Genomic DNA, 27999 nt, shown 5'->3' with positions numbered 1-27999 from the left:
GTACTCCAAGCTGTAGCCTAACCTGAGTATTATACAATTTAAGCATAACCTCCCTGCTCTTATATTCTATGCCTCGGCCAATAAATGCAAGCATTCATTATGCCCTCAACCACCTGTCCTGCTACTTTCAAGGATCTGTAGACAAGCACTCCAAGGTCCCTTTGTTCATCTACACTATTAAGTGGCCTACCACTTAATAAGAACATAAGAAATAGGAGCAGGAGTAGGCCATACGGTCCCTCGAGCCTGCTCTGCCATTTAATACGATCATGGCTGATCTGATCATGGACTCAGCTCCACTTCCCTGCCCGGTCCTCATAAACCCTTATTCCCTTATCGTTTCAAGAAAATGTCTATTTCTGTCTTAAATTTACTCAATGTACCAGCTTCCACTGCTCTCTGAGGTAGCGAATTCCACAGGATTTACAACCCTCCGAGAGAAGAAATTTATCTTCATCAATTTTAAATGGGCGGCCCCTTATTCGAAGATTATGCTCTCTATCCCTAGTCTCCCCCATCAGTGGAAACATCCTCTCTGCATCCACCTTGTCAAGCCCCCTCATAATCTTATATGTTTCGATAAGATCACCTCTCATTCTTTTGAATTCCAATGAGTAGAGGCCCAACCTACTCAACCTTTCCTCATAAGTCAGCCCCCTCATCTCCAGAATCAACCTAGTGAACCTTCTCTGAACTGCCTCCAAAGCAAGTATATCCCTTTTTAAATATGGAAACAAAAACTGCACGCAGTATTCCAGGTGTGGCCTCATCAATATCCTGTATAACTGTAGCAAGACTTCCCTGCTTTTATACTCCATCTCCTTTGCAATAAAGGCCAAGATTCCATTGGCCTTCCTGATCACTTACTGTATCTGCATACTATCCTTTTGTGTTTCATGCACAAGTACCCCCAGGTCCCACTGTACTGCAGCACTTTGCAATTTTTCTCTATTTAAATATTAACTTGCTCTTTGATTTTTTTTCTGCCGAAGTGCATGACCTCACACTTTCCAACATTATACTCCATCTGCCAAATTTTTGCCCACTCACTTAGCCTGCCTATGTCCTTTTGCAGATTTTTTGTGTCCTCCTCACACATTGCTTTTCCTCCCATCTTTGTATTGTCAGCAAACTTGGCTACGTTACACTCAACCCCTTCTTCCAAGTCATTAATATAGATTGTAAATAATTGGGGTCCCAGCATTGATCCCTGCGGCACCCCACTAGTTACTGATTGCCAACCCGAGAATGATGCATTTATCCTGACTCTCTGTTTTCTGTCAGTTAGTCAATCCTCTATCCATGTTAATATATTACCCCCAACCCCGTGAACTTTTACCTTTTATGTGGTACCTTGTCAAATGCCTTCTGGAAGTCCAAATACACCGCATCCACAGAATAATGGAAATAAAATATCAGAAGTTAACTGTGTAGAGGGACACCAACAGAACAAAAAGAAAAAAGGGGCATTTGAAAGGGAGGAAAAAAAATGGTAAAAACTACAAGTATATAATTTGCAAAGAGAGATTTGCATTAATATAGCGCCTTTCATGACCACCGAACGTCTCAAAGCACTTTACAGCCAATGAAGTACTTTTGGAAAGTAATCACTATTGTAATGTGGAAACGAGGCAGCCAATTTGCACACAAGCAAGCTCCCACAAACAGCAATGTGATAATGACCGCTATTTTGTTATGTTGATTGAGGAGTAACTATTGGCCAGGACACGGGATAACTCCCCTGCTCTTCTTCACAATAGTGCCATGGGATCTTTTACGTCCACCTGAGGGGGAGACAGAACTTCGGTTTAGCGTCTTATCCGAAAGACGGCACCTCCAAAAGTGCAGCACTCCCTCAGCACTGCTCTGGAGTGTCAGCCTAGATTGATGTGCTCAAGTCCCTGAAGTGGGACTTGAACCCACAACCTTCTGACTAAAAGGCAAGTGTGCTACCCACTGAGCCACAGCTGACACTTGAGGCATTTTTGGGTAGCCGAGATATTTATTTTAACATCTAATCCATTTCCTCAGTAATGTGAGCAGGACTGAAACTAACTGGCCCGACTACACATGAACCATGGAAAGTAAACCTGCAGAAATACAAATGGTATTTTACTCCACATGCAGTACAAAAATAAAATTTGACCTCGAACAAAGACAACACATATTGTCATTACATATTGTTCTTTCCTCTACCCAAGTAGGGTTCTTTTGTTCAGCAGAAACATTTTTGCAAATGATGAATATTCAAGTTCTGTTTGCACTTTTAAGTCCTGCCACTTAAATCAGTGATCATAAATTATACAATTATATACAAAGCTAAACACAAGGTAATTCTGTAATATTGGTCAACAAAATTATTTTTAAACATTATAAAATTGCTGAATTTCAAAAGTTGACAAATGTTCAACACTTGGTTACCATGGCTTTTACATTTATTCCATATTTTGTAGGCGTGATAAATCATGAATGTTTACAGTGTTTGCACATTGGAGTCACGTTTAAAACATCGGTACAGACTCTGTACATCACATACACGTTTTCAATAAACACGATTTTTTACTACCAGTGACTATTTAAAATTCTATGTATCAAACACAGGTAAATAGGTGAAATGATACAAACTCTTCTGCACTATTAATATACAGTTGTAAACAAGGTCTTTCAGGAATATTGACAACCAATGCAGTTTACTGCACAGCACTTCACAATTGACTTATTTGTTTTTAAATAATGAATTTGTTTCATAAATATAGATCCAGATTATTGCAGCACATAATTCAATACCTGATTGGTAAAAAAGTACAACACATGTTTTCAAAGGAAACAGCGGCAGACAGATCACAGGACTGTACCTAATCGCAGGAATGAGTAAGCAAACACCAGTTAACTCAGACTTGAAGAAAATTAAGGGACGAGCAGGCATCTGTCCAATACTACTGTAACCCATACTCTAAAAGCCAAGCTGGCTGGAGAAAATTGTATTAGTTTTTATTTGAATTCAAGCAGATTGCAGTCAATCTTGTAATACACATATGGGTAGTATTCCTGCTGGCTTAGACTTAGGCCTGGTATGTCCATGGCAGCCTGAAAAATGAGTTTAAAAACAAATTAGCATTTGATTTATATTATTCTAGCTGATTATTTACCAATTCTTCATTTTTTTTAAACTCTGCTCAATTTCAGATGGTGTAGTAGCTGCCAACGTATAGAAATCTCAGAATCTACCGTTTACAGAATATAAGCTTCTATTTTAGGGATTACCACATATTTTGAGTATTTTATTCCCAATTCCAATTATTTACATGAAATATTGCTGACACTATCTTGCAATCAAATAATGTAACTTCAAGGTCAATTTCTTTATGCTAAATTACTCAAATTTCTATATTACAAAAAAAGTCTCCATACTTCAAACAGAACTCAAGAAAAACTGCACCGAGCGAAATATTAAGCAAGAGTTACAAGGAATAGTTCCATCAGGCAACTGTTTTTAATGGTTATATATCTGTACAAAGAAGAATGTATGGCGGGTATTTTAAAATATTTTGTATCGGATAGATTTTGCCAAATATTTAAGGGGCAGGCCAACATGAGTATTTTCAAAGTTATACTGGTCTATTACAAATAAAAGCAAGCCAAACTTATGGTATACCCAACTTCCCAAGAGAGAGAGTACTTGAGTAGTCTCTTTAACGAGATAGGACAGGTTAGCAGCTAAACGGGAAAGGAGGCATTGCTAGATCTGGTTCTGGGGAATGAGGTGGGTCAAGTAGAGGAAGTGTCAGCAGGTGAACATTTAGGGAACAGCAGTCATAGTATCATAAGGTTTAGATTAGGTTTAGAAAAGGACGGAGTAATCTAGAGTAAAAATACGATTGGGAGGAAGGCCAGTAACAGTGGGTTGAGAATGGATCTGGCCTGGATAAAGTGGAATCAAAGGTTGGCAGGCAAAACTGTAATCGAACAATGGGCTGCCTTTAATGAGATGGTTCAGGTACATTCCCAAGAGGGGGAAAAGGTAGGGCAACTGAAGCCAAAGCTCCCTGGATGACGAAAGAGATAGAGTAAGATGAAGATGTCAGGTTGAGAATGCAAGTGAGAACCAGGCTGAATATAGAAAGTTCAGAGGGGAAATGAAAAAGGAAATAAGAGGGGCAAAGAAAGAGTATGAGAATAGATTGGCAGCTATAAAAGGGAATCCAAAAGACTTCCATAGACATATAAATAGTAAACGGGTAACAAGGAGGGATGGGGCCAATTAGGGACCAAAATGGAGACCTACACATGAAAGCAGAGAGGATGGCCGAGGTACTAAATGAGTACTTTGTAGCTGTCTTTACCAAGGAAGATGCTGCCAAAGTCATAGTGAAAGAGGTAGTTGAGATACTAGATGGGATAAAAATTAATGAGGAGGCACTAGAAAGGCTGGCTGTAGGACCAGATGGGATGCATCCTAGGATGCTGAGGGAAATAACGGTGGAAACTGCGGAAGTACTGGCCATAATCTTCCAATCCTCCTTGGATACGGGGCTGTTGCCAGAGAAGTGGAGAATTGCAAATGTTATACCCTTGTTCAAAAAAGAGTGCAAGGATAAACCCAGCAACTACAGGTCAGTCAGTTTAACCTCGGTAGTGAGGAAGATTATAAAAACGATAATCTGGGACAAAACTAAACAGTCACTTGGATAAGTGTGGCTTAATTAAGGAAAGCCAGCATGGAGTTGTTGAAGTTAAATCGTGTTTAACGAACCTGATTTTTTTTGATGAGGCAACAGGTTGATGAGGGCAATGTGGTTGATGTGGCGTACATGGACTTTCAAAAGGCGTTTGATAAAGTGCCACATGATAGGCTTGTCAGCAAACTTGAAGCGCATGGAATAAAGGGGCAGTGACAGCATGGATATGAAATATAATGTTAACTGGGTCTCTCTCTCCACAGATGCTGCCTGACCTGCTGGGTATTTCCAGCATTTTGTTTATAATTAGAAAAGCTAACTGTTCTACTTTATTGGTAGCATCTACTAATACATTAATGTCTATTGGCAGATAATCAAATTTTGCCATGCAAATACTTACATCAATGATGGCAGCTGCACTACTGTCCAGGTGTTTGTATAGATCATTGAGAACTTCTCGAAGCTTCTTCATCATCTTTTTGTTGGGTTGTAAAAGCATTGCCTGGAAGTTTACTGGCAAACCATATCTGGATACAAGCAGCAAAATAAAATTACAAAGTGACAAAGAATGGTGCAAAGATAGTAGCAATATTTCCTAGTCTTTTAAGAACATAAGAACATAAGAATTAGGAACAGGAGTAGGCCATCGAGCCCCTCGAGCCTGCTCCGCCATTCAATAAGATCATGGCTGATCTGGTCGTGGACTCAGCTCCACTTACCCGCCCTCTCCCCATAACCTTTAATTCCCTTAGTGCTTAAAAATCTATCAATCTTTGACTTGAAAACATTCAATGAGCCAGCCTCAACTGCTTCCTTGGGCAGAGAATTCCATAGATTCACAACCCTCTGGGAGAAGAAATTCTTTCTCAACTCGGTTTTAAATTGGCTCCTCCGTATTTTGAGGCTGTGCTCCCTAGTTCTAGTCACCCCACCAATGGAAACAACCTCTCTGCCTCTATCTTGTCTATCCCTTTCATGATTTTAAATGTTTCTATAAGATCACCCCTCATCCTTCTGAACTCCAAGGAGTAAAGACCCAGTCTACTCAATCTATCATCATAAGGTAACCCCCCTCATTTCTCGAATCAGCCTAGTGAATCGTCTCTGTACCCCTTCCAAAGCTAGTACATCCTTCCTTTAGTAAGGTGACCAAAACTGCAAGCAGTACTCCAGGTGGAGCCTCACCAATACCTTATACAGTTGCAGCAACACCTCCCTGCTTTTGTACTCCATCCCTTTCGCAATGAAGGCCAACATTCCATTTGCCTTCCTGATTACCTGCTGCACCTGCAAACTAACCTTTTGGGATTCATGCACAAGGACCCCCAGGTCCCTCTGCACCACAGCATGTTGTAATTTCTCCCCATTCAAATAATATTCCCTTTTACTGTTTTTTTTCCCCCCCAAGGTGGATGACCTCACACTTTCCGACATTGTATTCCATCTGCCAAACCTTAGCCCATTCGCTTAACCTTTCCAAATCTCCTTGCAGCCTCTCCGAGTCCTCTCCACAACCCGCTTTCCCACTAATCTTAGTGTCATCTGCAAATTTTGTTGCACTACACTCTGTCCCCTCTTCTAGGTCATCTATGTATATTGTAAACAGTTGTGGTCCCAGCACTGATCCCTGTGGAACACCACTAACCACTGATTTCCAACCGGAAAAGGACCCATTTATCCCGACACTCTGCTTTCTGTTCGCAAGCCAATTCTCTATCCATGCTAATACATTTCCTCTGACTCCACGTACTTTTATCTTCTGCAGTAACCTTTTGTGTGGCACCTTATCGAATGCCTTTTGGAAATCTAAATACACCACATCCATCGGTACACCTCTATCCACCATGCTCGTTATATCCTCAAAGAATTCCAGTAAGTTAGTTAAACATGATTTCCCTTTCATGAATCCATGCTGCGTCTGCTTGATTGCACTATTCCTATCCAGATGTCCCGCTATTTCTTCCTTAAATGATAGTTTCAAGCATTTTCCCCACTACAGATGTTAAACTAACCGGCCTATAGTTACCTGCCTTTTGCCTGCCCCCTTTTTTTTTTTTTTTTTAAACAGAGGCGTTACATTAGCTGCTCTCCAATCCGCTGGTACCTCCCCAGAGTCCAGAGAATTTTGGTAGATTATAACAAATGCATCTGCTATAACTTCCGCCATCTCTTTTAATACCCTGGGATGCATTTCATCAGGACTAGGGGACTTGTCTACCTTCAGTCCCATTAGTCTGTCCAGCACTACCTCCCTAGTGATAGTGATCATCTCAAGGTCCTCCCTTCCCACATTCCTATGACCAGCAATTTTTGGCATGGTTTTTGTGTCTTCCACTGTGAAGACGGAAGCAAAATAATTGTTTAAGGTCTCAGCCATCTCCACATTTCCCATTATTAAATCCCCCTTTTCATCTTCTAAGGGACCAACATTTACTTTAGTCACTCTTTTCCGTTTTATATATCTGTAAAAGCTTTTACTATCTGTTTTTATGTTCTGCGCAAGTTTGCCTTCGTAATCTATCTTCCCTTTCTTTATTGCTTTTTTAGTCATTCTTTGCTGTTGCTTAAAATTTTCCCAATCCTCTAGTTTCCGACTAACCTTGGCCACCTTATACGCATTGGTCTTTTCATGTGTAAAATACTGTGCCACACATGGAGAAATGATATATAACTTCCACGTTAAACTGAATTTCAACCAACCCTTCCTTGAAGTTGCAAACATAATTATTTTCAAAAATTTCAACAGATGAAAAGAAAACGTAATTGAAGATTAGCACAAAGATTATTTTTTTCCGAAGAATTACTAAGTTCTCCACGTACAACATAACAGTCCACTCCCTATTAAAAAAAATTGCATGCAACATAGGAATCCGATGTACAACCCATTATAATACAACATTTCTTATAACTGCACATACTGCGTCACATTTTTAACTTCCTGGGTCACCATTTTGTCACTTGTGGCATGTAGTAACACTGATTTACATTATTTTTTAAATGGGCCTCCTTCAATATACTTACCTTTCAGTCTTGCTACACTAGGTGGCGCTGCCACCCTTCTTTCACTCTACTACCTCTGTTCACTGCCCTGAGCCTGACTGAGCTTCGTGCCTCACTAACAAATTTAAAGGTATTTCATCACAACTAATAGCCTGTAAATAGTTTATCTTTATAAACTTTCTGTTCAGAATTAATATTTTAGTGTCTCATTTAAAATTTTCCTGATGTTTTAATCCTACTGATAAATAAGTGGCAATCCTTCACCTGCAGATGCTGGCTGTGTATAAAAATAAACAGCAAGGACATACTCTGCGAATCAGACGAGACCGTAGAGAGATTTTATCCTATTGGCACTGCTGACATTTCCCCAACTTTTCACATTCCCAATAAACCGCCAATTGCCATTGCAGCTGCTGGCTGCGTAACAGTGCAGATCAAATGACATAGAAACAAAGAAAATAGGTGCAGGAGTAGGCCATTCGGCCTTCACCACCATTCAATATGATCATGGCTGATCATGCAACCTTAGTACCCCATTCCTGCTTTCTCTCCATACCTCTTGATCCCTTTAGCCGCAAGGATCACATCTAACTCCCTTTTGAATATATGTAACGAACTGGCCTCAACAACTTTCTGTGGTAGAGAATTGCACGGGTTCACAATTCTGAGTGAAGAAGTTTCTCCTCCTCTCGGTCCCAAATGGCTTACCCCTTATCCTTAGACTGTGATCCCTGGTTCTGGACTTCCCTAACATCAGGAACATTCTTCCTGCATCTAACCTGTCTAAACCCGTCAGAATGTTGTGTGTTTCTATGAGAAACCCCCTCATTCTTCTAAATTCCAGTGAATAGAAGCCTAGTCGATCCAGTCTTTCTTCATAGGTCAGTCTTGCCATCCTGGGAATCAGTCTGGTGAACCTTTGCTGCACTCTCAATAGCAAGAATGTCCTTCCTCAGATTAGGAGACCAAAACTGTACACAATATTCAAGGTGTGGCCTCACCAAGGCCCTGTAAAACTGCAGTAAGACCTCCCTGCTCCTATACTCAAATCCTCTCGCTATGAAGGCCAACATGCCATTTGCCTGCATGCCAACCTTCAATGACCGATGTACCATGACACCCAGGTCTCACACCTCTCCTTTTTCGGTCATCATTCAGATAATATTCTGCCTTTCTGTTTTTGCCACCAAATTGGATAACCTCACATTTATCTACATTATACTGCATCTGCCATGCATTTGCCCACTCACCTAACCTGTCCAAGTCACCCTGCAGCCTCTTAGCATCCACCTCACAGCTCACACCGCCACCCAGCTTAGTGTCATCTGCAAACTTGGAGATATTACATTCAATTCCTTCGTCTAAATCATTAATGTATATCGTAAATAGCTGGGATCCCAGCACTGAACCTTGCTGTACCCCACTAATCATTGCCTGCCATTCTGAAAAGGACCCGTTTATTCCTACCCTTTGCTTCCTGCCTGCCAACCCATTCTCTATCCACGTCAATACATTACCCCCAATACCATGTGCTTTAATTTTGCACACTAATCTCTTGGGTGGGACCTTGTCAAAAGCCTTTTGAAAGTCCAAATACGCCACATCCACTGGTTCTCCCTTGTCCACTCTACTAGTTACATCCTCAAAAAAACTCTAGAAGATATTTCACCGTAATTAAAAGTTCTGTTATTTGTTCAGTTGCTCTGTGTGTACATCCCTTTAGTAGCAGGCTCTGTCATCCACTGATTTGAGAGGTAATTTCATCACATCTTTTTGGAACAGTGAAATAAACATTAACATTAGACAGATCTTTCCGCGCCATGTGCAATTCCCCAGGAGATTGACTAGTTTATTTACATTTTTTCTTCCATGCTTGGGGCAACATTTTGTTCCACAAATTATTTCTCAACTGCCTCTCACGGCACACATACCTGTGCTAGCCAAAATGATCGTGTTCCTGCTCTCTGCTGATATCTACAGCAAAGGAAGCAACTTTCGATAACTGGGCTTTTGACTTATTCCAGTGTATGTAGCGCCCCCAGCTGGTAGCAGGTTTTCCTGAATTGGAGTAGCATCAGATCAGCCTGAAGCAACAGTCTTATCACAGTCAAGGAAGTCACAGAGGAGTGCAGAGAGCTGATCCAGACAGAGAAATCACCAGGACAGCCGAGATGCAAGAAGACCGAGTGTAGCAGTCTCCGTTATGTTAATTGACATTTAAAATAAATGTCGTCATATTGTAGACAGTGGGAGGGGATACTTTAAACAAAAATATTCTCCACAGACTTTTCTCCCCCTCCTGTACTTCTGCATAATTTGAGTACATTGCTTTCACGACAAGCTCAATTATGAACGAATAATTGGAAAATGCATTTATTCTTCAGACCTAGCTTCTATATTAGACACTTTTCACACATAGAAACATAGAAAATAGGTGCAGGAGTAGGCCATTCGGCCCTTCAAGCCCACACCGCCAGTCAAGATCATAGCTGATCATTCCCTCTCAGTACCTCTTTCTTGCTTTCTCTCCATACCCCTTGATCCCCTTAGCCGCAAGGGCCATATCTAACTCCCTCTTGAATATATCCAATGAACTGGCATCAACAACTCTCTGCGGCAGGGAATTCCACAGGTTAACAACTCTGTGTGAAGAAGTTTCTCCTCATCTCAGTCCTAAATGGCCTACCCTTATCCTAAGACTATGTCCCCTGGTTCTGGACTTCCCCAACATCAGGAACATTCTTCCCACATCTAACCTGTCCAGTCCCGTCAGAATCTTATACGTTTCTATGAGATCCCCTCTCATCCTTCTAAACTCCAGTGAATAAGGGCCCATTTGATCCAGTCTCTCCTCATGACAGTCCAGCCATCCCTGGAATCAGTCTGGTGAACCTTCACTGCACTCCCTCAATAGCAAGAACGTCCTTCCTTAGATTAGGAGACCAAAACTGAATACAATATTCCAGGTGAGGCCTCACTAAGGCCCTGTACAACTGCAGTAAGACCTCCCTGCTCCTATACTCAAATCCCCTAGCTATGAAGGCCAACATACCATTTGCCTTCTTCACCACCTGCTGTACCTGCATGCCAACCTTCAATGACTGATGAACCATGACACCCAGGTCTCGTTACACCTCCCCTTTTCTTAATCTGCCGCCATTCAGATAATATTCTGCCTTTGTGTTTTTGCCCCCAAAATGGATAACCTCACATTTATCCACATTATACTGCATCTGCCATGCATTTGCCCAATCACCTAACTTGTCCAAGTCACCCTGCAACCTCTTAGCATCCGCCTCACAGCTCACACCGCCACCCAGCTTAGTGTCATCTGCAAACTTGGAAATATTGCATTCAATTCCTTCGTCTAAATCATTAATGTATATTGTAAATAGCTAGGGTCCCAGCACTGAGCCCTGTGGCACTCCACTTGTCACTGCCTACCATTCTGAAAAGGACCCGTTTATCCTGACTCTCTGCTTCCTGTCTGCCAACCAGTTCTCTATCCACGTCAGTACATTACCCCCAATACCATGTGCTTTGACTTTGCACACCAATCTCTTGGGCGGGACCTTGTCAAAAGCCTTTTGAAAGTCCAAATACACCACTGCCACTGGTTCTCCCTTGTCCACTCTGCTAGTTACATCCTCAAAAAATTCCAGAAGATTCGTCAAGCATGATTTCCCTTTCATAAATCCATGCTGACTTGGATTGATCCTGTCACTGCTTTCCAAATGCACTGATATTTCATCCTTAATGATTGATTCCAACATTTTCCCCACTACTGATGTCAGGCTAACCGGTCTATAATTACCCACTTTCTCTCCCTCCTTTTTTAAAAAGTGGTGTTACATTAGCTACCCTCCAGTCCATAGGAACTGATCCAGAGTCGACAGACTGTTGGAAAATGATCACCAATGCATCCACTATTTCTAGGGCCACTTCCTTAAGTACTCTGGGATGCAGACTATCAGGTCCCAGGGATTTATCGGCTTTCAATACCATCAATTTCCCTAACACAATTTCCCACCTAATAAAGATATCCTTCAGTTCCTCTTCCTCACTAGACCCACTGTCTCCTAGTACATTTGGAAGGTCATTCGTGTCTTCCTTCATGAAGACAGAACCGAAGTATTTGTTCAATTGGTCTGCCATTTCTTTGTTTCCCATTATAAATTCACCTGAATCTGACTGCAAGGGATCGACATTTGTCTTCACTAATCTTTTTCTCTTCACATATTTATAGAAGCTTTTGCAGTCAGTTTTTATGTTCCCTGCAAGCTTCCTCTCATACTCTATTGTCCCCCTCTTAATTAAACCTTTAGTCCTCCTCTGTTGAATTCTAAATTCCTCCCAGTCCTCAGGTTTGTTACTTTTTCTAGCTAATTTATATGCCTCTTCCTTGGTTTTAACACCATCCTTAATTTCCCTTGTTGAGCCACCTTCCCTGTTTTATTTTTACTCCAGACAGTGATGTACAATTGCTGAAGTTCATCCATGTGATCTTTAAATGTTTGCCATTGCCTATCCACAGTCAACCCTTAAGTATCATTTGCCAGTCTATTCTAGCTAATTCACGCCTCAAACCATCAAAGTTACTTTTCCTTAAGTTCAGGACCTAGTTTCCAAATTAACTGTGTCACTATCCATCTTAATAAAGAATTCTACCATATTATGGTCACTCTTCACCAAGGGGCCTCGCACAACAAGATTGCTAATTAGTCCCTTCTCATTACACAATACCCAGTCTAGGATGGCCAGCTCTCTAGTTGGCTCCTCGACATATTGGTCAAGAGAGCCATCCCTAATATACTCCAAGAAATCCTCTTCCTCCTCCTCCACCATACTGCTACCAGTTTGGTTAGCCCAATCAATATGTAGATTAAAGTCGCTCATGATAACTGCTGTACCTTTATTGCACACATCCCTTATTTCTTGTTTGATGCTGTCCCCAACCTCACTACTACTGTTTGGTGGTGTGTACACAACTCCCACTAGCGTTTTCTGCCCTTTGGTATTCCGCAGCTCCACCCATACCGATTCCACATCATCCAGACTAATGTCCCTCTTTACTATTGCAGTAATGTCCTCTTTAACCAGCAATGTCACCCCACCCCCCTCCTTTTCCTTTCTGTCTATCCTTCCTAAACGTTGATTACCCCTGGATGTTGAGTTCCCAGCCTTGGTCACCCTGGAGCCATGTCTCCGTCATGCCAATTACATCATATCCGTTAACTCCTGTCTGCGCAGTTAATTCCAAATACTCCTCGCATTGAGGCACAGAGCCTTCAGGCTGGTCTTTTTAACACACTTTGCCCCTTTAGAATTTTGCTGCAATACGAACATAAGAATTAGGAACAGGAGTAGGCCATCTAGCCCCTCGAGCCTGCTCCGCCATTCAATAAGATCATGGCTGATCTGGTCGTGGACTCAGCTCTACTTACCCGCCCTCTCCCCGTAACCCTTAATTCCCTTATTGGTTAAAAATCTATCTATCTTTGACTTGAAAACATTCAATGAGCCAGCCTCAACTGCTTCCTTGGGCAGAGAATTCCACAGATTCACAACCCTCTGGGAGAAGAAATTCTTTCTCAACTCGGTTTTAAATTGGCTCCTCCGTATTTTGAGGCTGTGCCCCCTAGTTCTAGTCTCCCCTACCAGTGGAAATAACCTCTCTGCCTCTATCTTGTCTATCCCTTTCATGATTTTAAATGTTTCTATAAGATCACCCCTCATCCTTCTGAACTCCAAAGAGTAAAGACCCAGTCTACTCAATCTATCATCATAAGGTAACCCCCCTCATTTCTCGAATCAGCCTCGTGAATCGTCTCTGTACCCCTTCCAAAGCTAGTATATCCTTCCTTAAGTAAGGTGACCAAAACTGCACGCAGTACTCCAGGTGCGGCCTTACCAATACCTTATACAGTTGCAGCAACACCTCCCTGCTTTTGTACTCCATCCCTCTCGCAATGAAGGCCAACATTCCATTTGCCTTCCTGATTACCTGCTGCACCTGCAAACTAACCTTTTGGGATTCATGCACAAGGACCCCCAGGTCCCCTCTGCACCTCAGCATGTTGTAATTTCTCCCCATTCAAATAATATTCCCTTTTACTGTTTTTTTTCCCCCCCAAGGTGGATGACCTCACACTTTCCGACATTGTATACCATCTGCCAAACCTTAGCTCATTCGTCCTCTACACAACCCGCTTTCCCACTAATCTTAGTGTCATCTGCAAATTTTGTTGCATTACACTGTCCCCTCTTCTAGGTCATCTATGTATATTGTAAACAGTTGTGGTCCCAGCACTGATCCCTGTGGCACACCACTAACCACTGATTTCCAACCGGAAAAGAACCCATTTATCCCGACTCTCTGCTTTCTGTTCGCCAGCCAATTCTCTATCCATGCTAATACATTTCCTCTGACTCCACGTACCTTTATCTTCTGCAGTAACCTTTTGTGTGGCACCTTATCGAATGCCTTTTGGAAATCTAAATACACCACATCCATCGGTACACCTCTATCCACCATGCTCATTATATCCTCAAAGAATTCCAGTAAGTTAGTTAAACATGATTTTCCTTTCATGAATCCATGCTGCGCCTGCTTGATTGCACTATTCCTATCTAGATATCCCGCTATTTCTTCCTTAATGATAGTTTCAAGCATTTTCCCCACTACAGATGTTAAACTAACCGGCCTATAGTTACCTGCCTTTTGCCTAATCCCTTTTTTAAACAGAGGCGTTACATTAGCTGCTTTCCAATCCACTGGTACCTCCCCAGAGTCCAGAGAATTTTGGTAGATTATAACGAATGCATCTGCTATAACTTCCGCCATCTCTTAATACCCTGGGATGCATTTCATGTGGCCCTTGTTTTTTTGCCTTGGGTTTCTCTGCCCTCCACTTTTACTATTCTCCTTTCTATCTTTTGCTTCTGCCTCCATTTTATTTCCCTCTGTCTCCCTGCATAGGTTCCCATCCCTCTGCCATGTTAGTTTAACTCCTATTCATACTCTTATTCACTGTACTTTGACACAGAATTGGACATAGTTTTAACTGTGATTGGATAAAAGTATGAGATAAATATACAGGACTATCTTGGTAAATGATGTGTTTCTCAGTAAAGCTAGTCCTTTCTGTGCCATGAGAAACTACCATTTTCATTCCCCTCTAGTTAAAATTTCTTCCCAGTGATGGGATACAAAATTAGTTACAAGCAGTAATGTAAGACACAGAATTTAATAGAAAAAACATTATGCAAAAAGAGATATAGTTGGGGATTGAAATGCGAGAGTCTGAGGAGTGATGACCCTATAAACCACACTCTAAAGCTGCTGTACCATCCTAACAGTTATACACATCTAGTCTTGCCAAATTCAGGGTGCTGAAGTAGGTTTGTAGTTTTATTTCCTCATGTTTGCAAAGAAGTGTCCATTGAGTATATTATAATCAAATTGGAGACTTCTAGCCCCTTAGATTACAATTCCATACTTCCTGATGCGTCAAATGAAACCAACATTTCTTTTTCCATAAAACTCCAATTCCATCATCTGCAGACCAAACCAGTATAATATCCCAGCAGCACCATGATAGCCTGAATCAAACTCAAATGTCTTTCGGCCGATGGCCAGCCATCACTTTCAGATTTCAGAATTCAAATTTTTTTTTTTTTTTATATAAAAAGAGCCGAAAACAAATACTTTTTTCCCACCAAAAGTATACATCGTGGATCAATTGTTTGTCAAGGGGAACAAACTGTAAAGACACTTGTCCTTTTGAGAGTTCTACATTTAAGTTCTCTTTTATGGAACTTCAAATGAGTGCTCATTTGCAGTTTTTTGACCACTATAAGCATTAATAGATTTCAGCAAGTAACACAATAAAATCCTAAACATTTCATGGGAGACAAAGAAATATGTACTGTAAACCAAAGATAAAAAATTGAACTAACTAATTGATCACCAAGACTGAAAATCAGTCCAGAAGGAAGCAGGGCCAGACATTTAGTTTTCAAATGGTTTTCCTTTTTAAAACCTGAAGTTGTGATTATAAACATTCACCGAGAAAATAATTTATTTGCTCAAATCATCTAATTTTTGGACCCAAAATCAAGAAAAATACAACAGAGATTACTCCCAACCTGTAACCTGACCAAGAGCCCTTGAATGTTGTTAGCCCTGTTATTAGAAGAGGTGTATGCAATTGTGTGACCTGGGTGATTTAACTTGGAAAAATTTTATCACTCAAAATAGGCTGTGAACATACATTTTGTGGAAAGGTCAATTCTTGAATCTGGGGACCAAACTTCATAAATATTGTTTTAGCTCTGTCTGAATAGATTGGTCCGCTGGGCATCCAACAACGTAGACGTGCATACTACCAAGGCAAGCAGCACCATATGTCATGTAACCTGCTTCAGCTGAGACATGCCAGATATCGAGCTCAATTTCAAGGTTCTCGCCCTTGTAAATAGACCTAAACTGCCAGAAAAGTCGCGGAGAAAAAAATCTTGTGCTAGCTATGAATATAGAGACTTTCTTTGATTAACTATACCTGATTCTGTCCCTAACACTGGTGCAGAGTTCTGGATAAAGGCGATAGAATTTGGTGTTAGCTTAGCAGCTCAATGTATTCAACATCTCTCTATTTCTAAAAACATATTCAATGCAATGTTCAGTTCAAGTAAAATGAGAAAAAGCAGACCCATGATTTGAAAACCTGTGTTTCTACCCAGATGAAAGGCAATAATTGTTGAAGCTTCTTGCCCATCATCTGCTGACACTGCACTGCACTGACATTGTGGGGAGGAAACCTACCCTCCATGGTTACCAATAGTGGAGATAGGTCGATTTAAACTGCACCATAAACAATTTTCAACTTTATTTTAAAAATTGCAAAAACACCAGGGGTGAATGAGTATCTTGTGAATTAGACATGGCTGGATAATTATATTTATGTTCATATTTCCTTCATTGTTTAAAATCACAATTCAAGTTATTGTAAAATCCTAGAATTGACAATTTAGTTAAACACATTTCCCACAATCCAGCTTTGCTTGAAATCCTCAGTGATCAAAGATTTAGGTGGAAACACACCATGTAACAAAAAGCAAAATACTGCAGATGTTGGAAATTTAAAACAATGCTGGAGACACTCAGCAGGTCAGGCAGTATCAGTCAGCCAACACATGTCAGTTGATGTTTCAGGTTTGAGCCCTTCCTCAGAACGGAGTGGATTTTGCATACAAACCAATATTCAATGAAATGTTTTATTCAGTAGATCATTTTGGCTGAAGTCTGTCATTACTTGTAATTCTAAATTACAAGCATGAAACATCATTTAATCAAAATTGTACCACCTCTCCTTATCCCATACTTAATTTGGATAGCAATTCATCGGTGTGGCCGAGATTTATTAAAATCTAATTCAAACCACAGAATATCACAATACTTATTTTCAGATATGATACAGCAAACATAATCCAACTCTAATCGAAAGTGAAAGAAATAGAAAAGCAATATCTGATCACCCAGAGATGACCTTGATGCATCCAGAGATGCAAAAAGGAGGAAGATCAAATCATTTAATCTCCAAAGATGGATTTCTGGCTGGAGAGGTGATTTACCTCGAGTGAGGTGTCAAGTACGAGTGAAGAAAAGAGGCTTCTGATAAACAACCTCAAACATTGCACACTAATTTAGTGGAACGATTCAACAATGATTATAAATTAAATTGAAAGAGTTGAAACTAAAGAAAAACTTAAAAATGCGATTGTGCAATAGCATTGTGTGAAATTTCAAATGAGTAAAGTTATCAATCAACCATACCTTAGAACAGACTCTACAAAAACCCGTAATGCTTTCACATGAATCCATGCAATGAAAGCTTCACTGAAATTCACTTTCAGCCATCGCACCAAGGGACCCTGTAAACAAACAGTTCAGCACTTTAAGCAAAGAAGTTTATTGCAGTGCTGTACAGTCACCTGTATTTCCCCCGCACTTGTTTAGCCTCAAACTTTACGATAATCATTTACAAAACTGTAGATATTTATTTTACAACTAGAATGTATAAAACAAAATCTGTGTGCTTGGTTACCTGCATTTACTGTTCTTTTTATAAAAAGTAACATGAAGCAATCCTCTATTTTAACAATTTTTAATCTAGTGCTGCATTAACAGATTTACCACCCAAATTAGATTATCGGCTTTGATTTTATACTCTTAATACTCTAGAAGGCTAAAATGTGTACAGGTACAAATAATATGTGCCTATTGCAAGCAAACATTTTTCTGTCAAAGGTCATTTGCACAGTTTTCATACAAATGTCTAAAATTGTACGGTAGGGATTACAGCACAGCACGTGTAGTGAGACATGTATTGAGGTGCCAGCTCAAGGCATGACAGAAATGGTATTTTTCACCTTCCCTCACCCCGAAAATGAACCATCTATTTAACTCAATCTATCTACAGGTATATTAAATTCCGTACATACACCGGGCACTCATCATTCATCACCATTTGTCATTTAAAAAAATGTATTCGTTGACAGGATGTGGGCATCGCTGGCAAGGTCAGCATTTATTGCCCATTTCCAATTGCCCTTGAGAAAGTGGTGGTGAGGTGCTGCAGTCGGTGTGGTGAAGGTACTCCCACAGTGTTGACTTCATTGCAGTGGTTTGCTAAGCCATTTCAGAGGGCAGTTAAGAGAGTCAACCACATTGCTGTGGGTCTGGAGTCACATATAGGCCAGACCAGGTAAGGACAGCAGATTTCCTTCCCTCAAGGACATTAGTGAACCAGTTGGGTTTTTCCGACAATCCGGTAATTACTGATCCTAGCTTTTTAATTCCAAATTTATTTAATTAACTGAATTTAAATTCCTCAGCTCCCATGGTGGAATGTGAACTCTGGTCTCCAGATTATTAGTCCAGGCCTCTGGATTACTCGGCCAGTAACATAACCATTATGCTATCATACCCCGAAAACTGTCATACCTTCAGGTGGCACCTCAATACTTCAAATTTAAATGTAACATTTTCTCTCTATTTTTTTTTAAGATCTTGCCACCTTTCAGCCTCCTCCCTCCCCTCTAAAATGTTAAGTTTAATTGGATGCCTGCTTCTGCTGGCTTCCTAGTCACCGACAACTGGTGCCCCAAGGCTAGCCTTTATAAATGTGTTTCAATTTACGTTTTTATATGAATATACAAATTCCCAAGTTCTAGAAATACATTCATTCTACTCTAAATGTATATGTTTCCTCGCTCCCAAAATATAAATATTAGCGGGCTTCCCTTGTAGAGCTTCATTCTGCTTTGTGTTGTCTTCAGCTGATGGGCCGATCGCTGTCCAACTCACCACCCTCCATCGTCTGTCTGCCATAGCTATTCACATTCTGCACCAGTCACTGCTTCCTCACTGTGACCGCTTTCTCACACATTTCCAAACCGAAGTGCTCTCGCCATCCTGACCACACTTTTGCCCCTCTGACGGAGTTCATGTTTGCTTCACCACAGCCAGCCGCCATTTGTTAATCCTTGTCGCCCAAACAGCTGCCTGCAGCTCAACAGACATGCTCTCACCCCAGCTTGCACCTCAACTCTTTGAAAACTGTTAGGTCCCATGGAAACATTTACAACGAATTGTATCCAGACTGGGAGAAACAGCTGTAATTTTTTGGAGAATCATTGCAAGGAACCAGCATTAATGGCAAGGCAGAGAGATTACTCCTCTCCCTCCCAGGATGTTGAAATGAAGACAGAATAGATAGAACTCAATCAGGTCAGTTAAATGTCCTCCCCTCCCCCTGCCCTCGCCCTTGCCAGACTTGTGTGGTGGCATTACTAGTCTCAAAGGTGCAGCGAGTTCCTGTGAGCTCTAACATCTTACAGTTTTCTCCGCTGCCTCCAACCCAACTATACCTTCTCCCTTCCCTCCAATCATGCTCTTCCTTCCCTCTCACTTTGCCATCCCATTCAGCCTCTTCTAGCCTGCAGCAAAATCCTGTGGCCAGGTCCAATTATCCTCCTGCCCTGTAACCCCACTCAACCTGAACAATATACTTGCTCTTAACTTACAATGTGCAATACCACAGGAAATCAACCAGTATCCAAATTAAAATCAAACTGCAATAGTAATTACTTTGGTATCATAGCCTGCTCTTACTGATTAAGCTTTTAAATATGGCTACTTCAAGAATCTTCTCTAGATCCATTATACAACCAGAATTCAAATCCAGTGAACAGTTTACATTTGTCCAAACAGTTATTGGCAAAATAAAAAGGTCATCTGATCAATGTGCAGCTCTTCCTAGTTTATTTCTATTGCACACATCTTATATTTGCAATGTGGTAACAACATTTTCTGCATTCTTGAAAGAGCAAAGTAATTGGATGCTTCCATCATTTTCAAATTATCTAATTTTCTTGATTTGCTAAGACAGCATTTGCTGCTAACAAATGCAATTAATATAATCAACTGAACCTTTATCAAAAAAGGATTTGTGGGCAAGTGTTCAAACCATTTGTCCTAATTTTCTTCCCTTTAACATCGAATTTAAATTATTGCATCTGGGGAAAGTTGAACTGTTCATCAAAAACTATTGGTGCCATGCCAACAGGCATCGCTTGCAGCACAACAGGAAGATGTGGCCATTTTTTTCCAATATTGTGAAATATATAATCAGGGCAATATACATCATGGTTGTTGGGTTACATTTTTGTAATAAATGCATGGCAACTTTTAGTTTTCTTCAGGTAGAAAATGGGGAGGTGAGAAAAACAGAGCGGAAATACAAGTGGAATTTGATGCAACGACATTGAAACTTCTGTGCCTTCTACTAGTAATACAGACTTTTGCTATTGCTTTATTTTAGTCATGTTATAATTATTTAATGCTATGATGTACTGGATGGCAATGATACAGACCACATCACATGTGCAGTTGAAAGGCACAAAGAACCAAAATCAAACAAAACTTAGAGAGAGAGAGAAAGAGAGAGAGAGAGAGAGAGAGAGAGACACAGAGATTGAGATTTGGGGAAAACCATTCTGGTTGACATCAGTCAACGTTTTGGTGAACTGGGATTTACAATTCTAAAATTTTATTTTATTGAATTTCTCTCTTGAATCCTTTTAAAATGCAAGAATTTATCAATGAACTGGACTAATCAAGTCACACATTAGAAGGCTCGGCGCTCGACTTTGTACTCCACTAGGTTGTAAGCTAGTGTCATGTTACTTTGCACCTATTTTGATATGAAATTAATTCATTTAAATACCCAATTAGTCCCAACACCTTGCATCAACCAACCACTTAAAAAACATATCCTTTTATTTAATATCAACCCAAAGAAACTGCATTAAGTTCTTAAATGTATTAATTAAAATAACTTTGCAAGGGTAAAAATACCAAAAATACCAAATTTAGATCATATAGCTTCAACATGCAAGATCACAAGATGAGGTGGTATATTCTTAATCTTAAATGAGCCTAATTTAGGTCCAGGTTAGATTTTGCCACTTTGTTGCTGAAGCTATGCACAGTTAAAAACAATTATATTTAAAAAATATATAATATTGCACAGAATATTAGAGTGTGTCAGTATTCAGGTCAAATTTCTTAAGCTACACACACTTACTAAAATTCCTGAGATTTTTCTAATTTTGCGAATTTTTTTTTTAATGGATTAAACTTCAATGCACACCCAGCACTTTTTTTGTTTTGGGGGGTGGGAGGCACTGGCAAGTAATGTTACCTCTTTTTTTTGGATGTGCGGCCCCTTTAAGTGGCTGCGTGGTCCATTCAAAATACCTTGCATGTGCAGTTTTTGGCAAAAAGCTGGCAAACCAGCTGTGCAGGAGGTCCCAAGCGCAGCGTGACTGCGCAGCTTAAAAGGAGAATTGCTGGCAAACTCACATTTATTACCCATCCCTAGCTGCCCTGTGATGGTGGGACTTCTCATTGTACAGCTGAGGTCCTTGTGGTGATAGGTGCTCCCACAATGGTGTTAGGTAGGGAATTCCAAGAGTTTGAGCCACCAATGTTGAAGGAATGGTGATTCATATTCAAATTAGGATGGTGTACAATTTGGAGGGGAACTTGGAAATGATGGGGTTCTAATGATCTTGCTGCTCGTGTCCTTCCTGGTGGTAGAGTGGAACCGAGTGAGGACAATTCCACTGAGCTGGACAAGGTGGCATCGGAGCACTTTGGTGTGGTCAACCGTATAAAAGCCTGCAGAGTGGCCCAGGAAGACGACGAGGGATAATGCACAAAAGCCAGTCACAGACAATGTCAATTATTCAGTGCTATGGCAGGGATGGAAAGCTGATTGGAGAGATTCAACTGTGGAGTTGCAGGAAATGAGCACAAATTTGTATGGCAATGACATTCAAGGACTTTGGAAAGGGAAGTTAAAGTTTGGGTGGTACTTTGCAAGGGCAGAGGGGTCAAGGGCGAGTTTTATTATTTTTTTTGAAGGGTGATGATGACGATTTTGAAAGGGAAGGGAACTGTGCCCGAGGAGAGTGAACCATTTACAGTATCAGCGAGCATAGGGACCAGAAAGGAAAGAAGGGTGAGCTGCAGTTTAGTGAGAATGGAGTCAAGGGAGCAAGATGAGCTCTGAGATGGAATAAAGGGAGTTAGGAGTGCAATTAGAGCTCGATGAGTGTTCAGCGCTACATCAGGGAGGTCAAGAAGATTTGGTTTGGTGGGCAAGAGGAAAGGGAGCCAGCTTTGGGTGCTCCTTTCTGCTGCACATGGAGATAGCATGTTGTGGCTATAGTGTTTGTTTGCTTCTCTCCATCACATCAATATTCTCAAGTTAAATTTGAAAAGATACTTGCTTAGAATCACATGGAACAAATGAATAGTGATCAATCGCACATCAATTTAATCCTAAATACAGGACTGTTATACTGACAAGAAAGGATGTCAATACAGAACTTAACAGCAAGAATCTACTAATGGGCAACAGATTTCAGGTGAGATCATATTAAACTGGAAGGAGTTAGACGGCAAAGAGTTATAGAACCAAACAACTATCATTCAGTGGAGTAAAAATTCAAGGAAATTAGTGTAAAATTAAGTTCTTGGAGCTTTTAAAAGTTTGTGTTATTCATCTATCCATTTATTTCAGTGATGCAAGTCTCATACCTCATTGCAACAGGGCAAAAAATTGACAATCCCACATAACCAATACTTGTTCAGTTAACCATAATGATTGCCTCAAATATGCCACTGCCTAAATGTGAACCAACAAAAAATAAGCGCCATTCATTGGAAAGGTAGACCACCTACCATCAAGGGCACTACCCAGCGCCAAGCCTGCGACCAACATCTCGCCATAGGCAACTGGGCCCATACAGCAGTGCTTGGCCTCCAGTCGTCTTGGACCCCTTTGCCACTGGACCAAGACCTTGCTCAGCTAAGCCCGTGTGGTGGCCGGTGTGCAACAACCACCCTATGTTAAAAGAAATCATGCACAGGCATCTTCCACTACTCTAACATGAAGTTCATGGCCTGGAACGTCAAGACCCTCATGGACAACCCCAGCAGCGACAGACCGGAACGCCGCACCGCCATAGTTGCCCGGGAACTTAGATGCTTTGATATTGACATCGCCGCCCGAAGCGAGACCCGGTGGGCAGGGGAAAGGCCAGCTCATGGAACAAGGTGGAGGTTATACCTTCTTCTGGAAAGGGAAACCAGAGGCAGAATGCCACCTCCACGGAGTCGGCTTCGCCATCAAAAACGACTTGGTCGACCGCCTCCGACTCGCCCTGCGGGGCTAACGAACGCCTCAGGATGCTATCCCGAAACCAGTGCGCCCAAGTCAGCAGTGCGTACGCCCCAACACTCGATGCAACAGATGAGGTCAAAGAGGGTTTTTACTCCAACCTCGAAAAATACCTGACCTGCGGCCCCACGGACGACAAACTGATCCTCCTTGGCGACTTCAACGCCAGGGTTGGCAAGGACACAGACCTCTGGGGAGGCGTGATTGGCAGAGAAGGGATAGGGAAAACCAGCTCCAGTAGTACCCTACTCCTGACATTATATCTAGAGCATGAACTTATCACCAACACCTTGTTCAGACAGAGGGACAAATACAAGGCATTGTGGCAACACCCTCGCTCCAAACACTGGCGCCTGCTCGACAATGTCATCGTCCGAGCCAGGGATCGCAAGGATTGCGCATCACCCGCGCCATATTAGGAGCTGAGGACCACCGCCTAATCCGATCCATCGTTGACATCAACATAGCCCCAAAGCAAAGGGGACAGCAGAAGCAGTGTCGCAAAAAAGTCAATGCTGGGGCACTTGATAGAGAATTCAAGCAGGCTGCAAAGTTGAGAAAACACAGACCCCTGCCTACGTGAGAGATAGCACGATGCCTTAAGCATCAACTTGACATTTCAGGACCTTTGGCAAAGAGCCAATTATGGGCTAACAACATATCAATTGAGCCAAGGTCAAAGGGGGCGAGTTCACGGTTGTAAATTGATCCAGAATAAGTACAGCCATTTTTTGCCATGTTTTTCAGAAGGACAAAGGACCTGGCATAAAGCCAGCAGTTTGTTGTAGCTGCCAGAATAAAGTTACTTTAAATCTATCACCGGAGTTCGCATCTCATTAAAAATTAAGAGATCTAACAATTTTGGCGTCACGAACAGGATCGCTGAGGGAAGAAACTGAATTTTGGACATCGGACCTACATACTGAGGTAAGGACTCCTCTTTATAAAAGTCCTCGGTCAATTGTCTACATTCACCTCCCCTTCTACGCAATTCCGAAAGCCTCCGGTTTGCGAACCCTCCGGTTGGTAATCGGCTCGAGGTCCCATCGACGTCTAAACTTCGGCAGTGCGTTGGTTAATTAATCACCGACCCACTGATCGGCTGGAAAGCCTATGACTCGAGACCCCAGTAAAGAAATTAGTACTATGGCAGCAGAAGATAAGAGCAAAGAATTGCCTACAACTGTTAAAGGCGGGCAGGCACCACCTGAGGTTTCGATAGACAAAATCCTCGAACAGTTCAAAGAATACATAGAGCAACAATTCTAAAACCTGTATTAAGATCGAACAAAAGTACAGAACCTCCAAAGGACAATGGTCCTTGGACGAGATCAAGAGAGTCTGGGGAAAAACGACCTGTATGAAAAATAAAGAGAGTGAATCAGATGGTCCTTAGCTGTTATGGGACAGATTCCACAGCAGAATGAAATTATAACGTGTTCCCAACATGATAGGGACCTGACCAGTACAAAGGACCAATTGCAAGCGGTTTGTGAACAAATGAGACAGAAAAAGCTTGATCTTGAAAAGTTGGAAGCGGAAGTTAAAGATCTTAAAGGTGAAATTAAAAGGGGGGAAAAAATCATTAGGTCAAGAGACAGAAATAGGAAAAGGAAAATGCATCGGTCAATTCCCAGGGTACCCATGTTTGGATAAATTAAAAGCGCAAAACCGAAGACACGACCAAGGAATAGATACGGATTCTGAGTCCTCCGACGATACAGAGTCGGAGGATGAAGAATTAGGGGTGCGCTTTGCCCAGTTTAAAAAAAAACGAATTGTAGTCAAATCAGAAGAGACTGCAGATGAGGACAGAACCACAAAAACAAAGAAAAGGCTGTATGAAAAATACTTAGTTCATGATCCGGCGGACCCAGAGAAAATTGATAAATGGTCCAAGGAGTTGCCCGATCCAAAGAAAGGGGGAGTGAAAACGTGGGACCAATTGGACTGCCTAAGAAATACATATCAACTTCATCTCCTAACTTGAGGAAGGACATTCTTGCTACTGAGGGAGTGCAGCAAAGGTTCACCAGACTGATTCCCAGGTTGGCGGGACTGACATCAAGAAAGACTGGATCAACTGGGCTTGTATTCACTGGCGTTCAGAAGAATGAGAGGGGATCTCATAGAAAAGTTTAAAATTTTGATGGGTTTAGACAGGTTAGATGCAGGAAGAATGTTCCCAATGTTGGGGAAGTCCAGAACCAGGGGTCACAGTCTAAGGAATAAGCCATTTAGGACCGGGATGAGAAGAAACTTCTTCACCCAGAGAGTGGTGAACCTGTGGAATTCTCTACCACAGAAATTTGTTGAGGCCAATTCACTAAATATATTCAAAAAGGAGTTAGATGTAGTCTTTACTACTAGGGGGATCAAGGGGTATTGCGAGAAAGCAGGAATGGGGTACTGAAGTTGCATGTTCAGTCATGAACTCATTGAATGGCGGTGCAGGCTCGAAGGGCCGAATGGCCTACTCCTGCATCTATTTTCTATGTTTCTATCCCTGGGACGGAGTGCAAATTTTGACCAAATTGGTGCCAAAAACATAAGAAAATTGTACGGCAAGGGAAAAGGAGCTTTGGGACGGGATGAGCAAGAATTAAATGCAGGATGGAATGCGATTAAACATTGGCTGCAAGCCTTCAGTCCAGCTAAGACAGACTGGGGAAAAATTGCAGCCTGCCAACGGAAAGGAACAGAGGAGGTCCTGGAGTATGACGAGTGGTTTAGATGCACGTAGCTAGAACATTCGGGTATGAATAATACAGATGAGGAAATGGATGAACAAGAGTTTGGACCCCTGAAAGCTGCTTTCGTGGCAGGTCTAAAGCCAGAACTGTCCAAAATGCTTACGGTAGTGTTACCGGACTGGGAAGGTAGAGGAACTACCTTTGCAGCGTTGGTGGATCGATGTAACCAATTAGACAGGGATATGGGAGCTAACGTCCGAGCTGTGCAGGCTATGGGATGGAAATTCCAGGATTCCGATAAACAGTCATTAGGAAAATTACCCGGAAAATGTCATTATTGTGGGAAAGAAGGTCACTGGGCCAAACAGCAGGGCGAAACAGCAAGGTCACGGCCGGGGAAGAGGACGCAGCCATGGATACAATTCAGCCAACAAGCCAGGCTTGTCACAAGATAACGACCCCATAGAAGCATTTAAGCGACTAACAATACAACAACAGAAGGAGTTACTTGGGATAGCAAAAAACGATTGGAGCCCGCCCTGGCCCCCCTCCTCGCACTAATACAACAGAGGGGAGATGGGCTATATATAACTGTGAGGGTGGGCGATAAGGATGTGGACTGTCTTTTAGAATTAACATGCTTACCCCTACAATATGGAGACTTTTTGCCGTTGGATGGTATGACATGTACAGCCTATGGAGTTGGGGGCCATAAAATGGAAATTAAAAGGACAACACCGGTACTTATCGGACTGGGTCCACATGAACGAACCACGCCGGTCTGGATAGGCCCAGTAGATCAACCCCTTTTGGGAATGGACGTTCTAATCCAAGTAGATTCATCGTTGCATTTAGAGGATGGTCAGGTGACATGGTCAATTAGAACTATGAAGAAAGAAGAATTGAAGGAACACCCAATATGGGCTCAAGATAAGAACGATTGTGGCCTACTCCAGATGGAGCCTGCGTCATTTACCGGGACCAAGCCTCCATGCACTAAACAGCATCCCATCAGTCCAACTGCCATTGCGGGAATCTTACCAGTTATTCAGCAATTGGAGAAACAAGGGGTGCTTATTAAAATGCATAGCTCCTCCAATAGCCCCGTGTGGCCGGTACAGAAATCGAATGAAACTTGCCATTTGACTGTCGATTATAGGAAAGCTAACCAGTGTATTGATCAAAAAGCTCCTTTGGTCGCAGATCCCTCCACCATTTTTAATGCCCTCAAACCGGAACATAAATATTTCTCGGTTACAGATATGGCCAATGGATTTTGGTCGGTGTCTCTGGCACCGGAGGTTCGACAGTGGTTTGCTTTTACTGTCCAAGGACAACAGTATACTTGGACCCGGTTACCACAGGGTTTCCACAACTGCCCTACGGTATTCCACATGGCTTTACAAAGCCATTTGCGAGAATTACCTCCCGTCATCCAATATGTAGACGATATCCTGCTAGCTTCAAACACGGAAGAACAGCATGAACAAGATTTACGAGCTCTGCTGGACCACCTTTGGCTGAAAGGACATAAAGCCAGCATCGACAAAGCACAAATATCCCAAGAAGAGGTTGTATACCTGGGACAAAAAAGATTTCACAAGGAAAGAGAGAACTTACCCAGGATAGAACTGCAGCCATTCAGGCTACTAAAAAACTCACCACTATTCAGGAACTAAGGTCCTTTTTGGGATTGTGCAACTTTAACAGAAATTGGATTGACTCCTTCACAGCTTACTCAGCCATTGAATGATATCTTAAAGGGGAAACGTGCCTCTAAAGAAGCCATCACCCTCACTAACAGCAAGAGGCCTT

At 41.7% G+C, this 27999-nt stretch overlaps 1 protein-coding gene across 1 annotated transcript in view; it reads right to left on the bottom strand.

Moving 5' to 3' along the window:
- Positions 1-2417: 2417 nt before the first annotated feature.
- The window catches only part of atp6v1c1a (ATPase H+ transporting V1 subunit C1a), a 94317-nt gene continuing 68735 nt past the window's right edge, over positions 2418-27999 (bottom strand). The window contains 3 exon segments of the mRNA XM_070888506.1: positions 2418-3087; positions 5080-5206; positions 17515-17612. Of these exon segments, the coding sequence (XP_070744607.1) occupies positions 2992-3087; positions 5080-5206; positions 17515-17612 (321 nt within the window). The 3' untranslated portion in view covers positions 2418-2991.

This window comes from Pristiophorus japonicus, chromosome 1 (genome assembly GCF_044704955.1).
Source record: "Pristiophorus japonicus isolate sPriJap1 chromosome 1, sPriJap1.hap1, whole genome shotgun sequence".
NCBI classification, from domain to species: Eukaryota; Metazoa; Chordata; class Chondrichthyes; family Pristiophoridae; genus Pristiophorus; species Pristiophorus japonicus.
The sequence above is the reverse complement of the archived record's forward strand: the minus strand, read 5'-3'. Positions and strand labels throughout refer to the sequence as shown.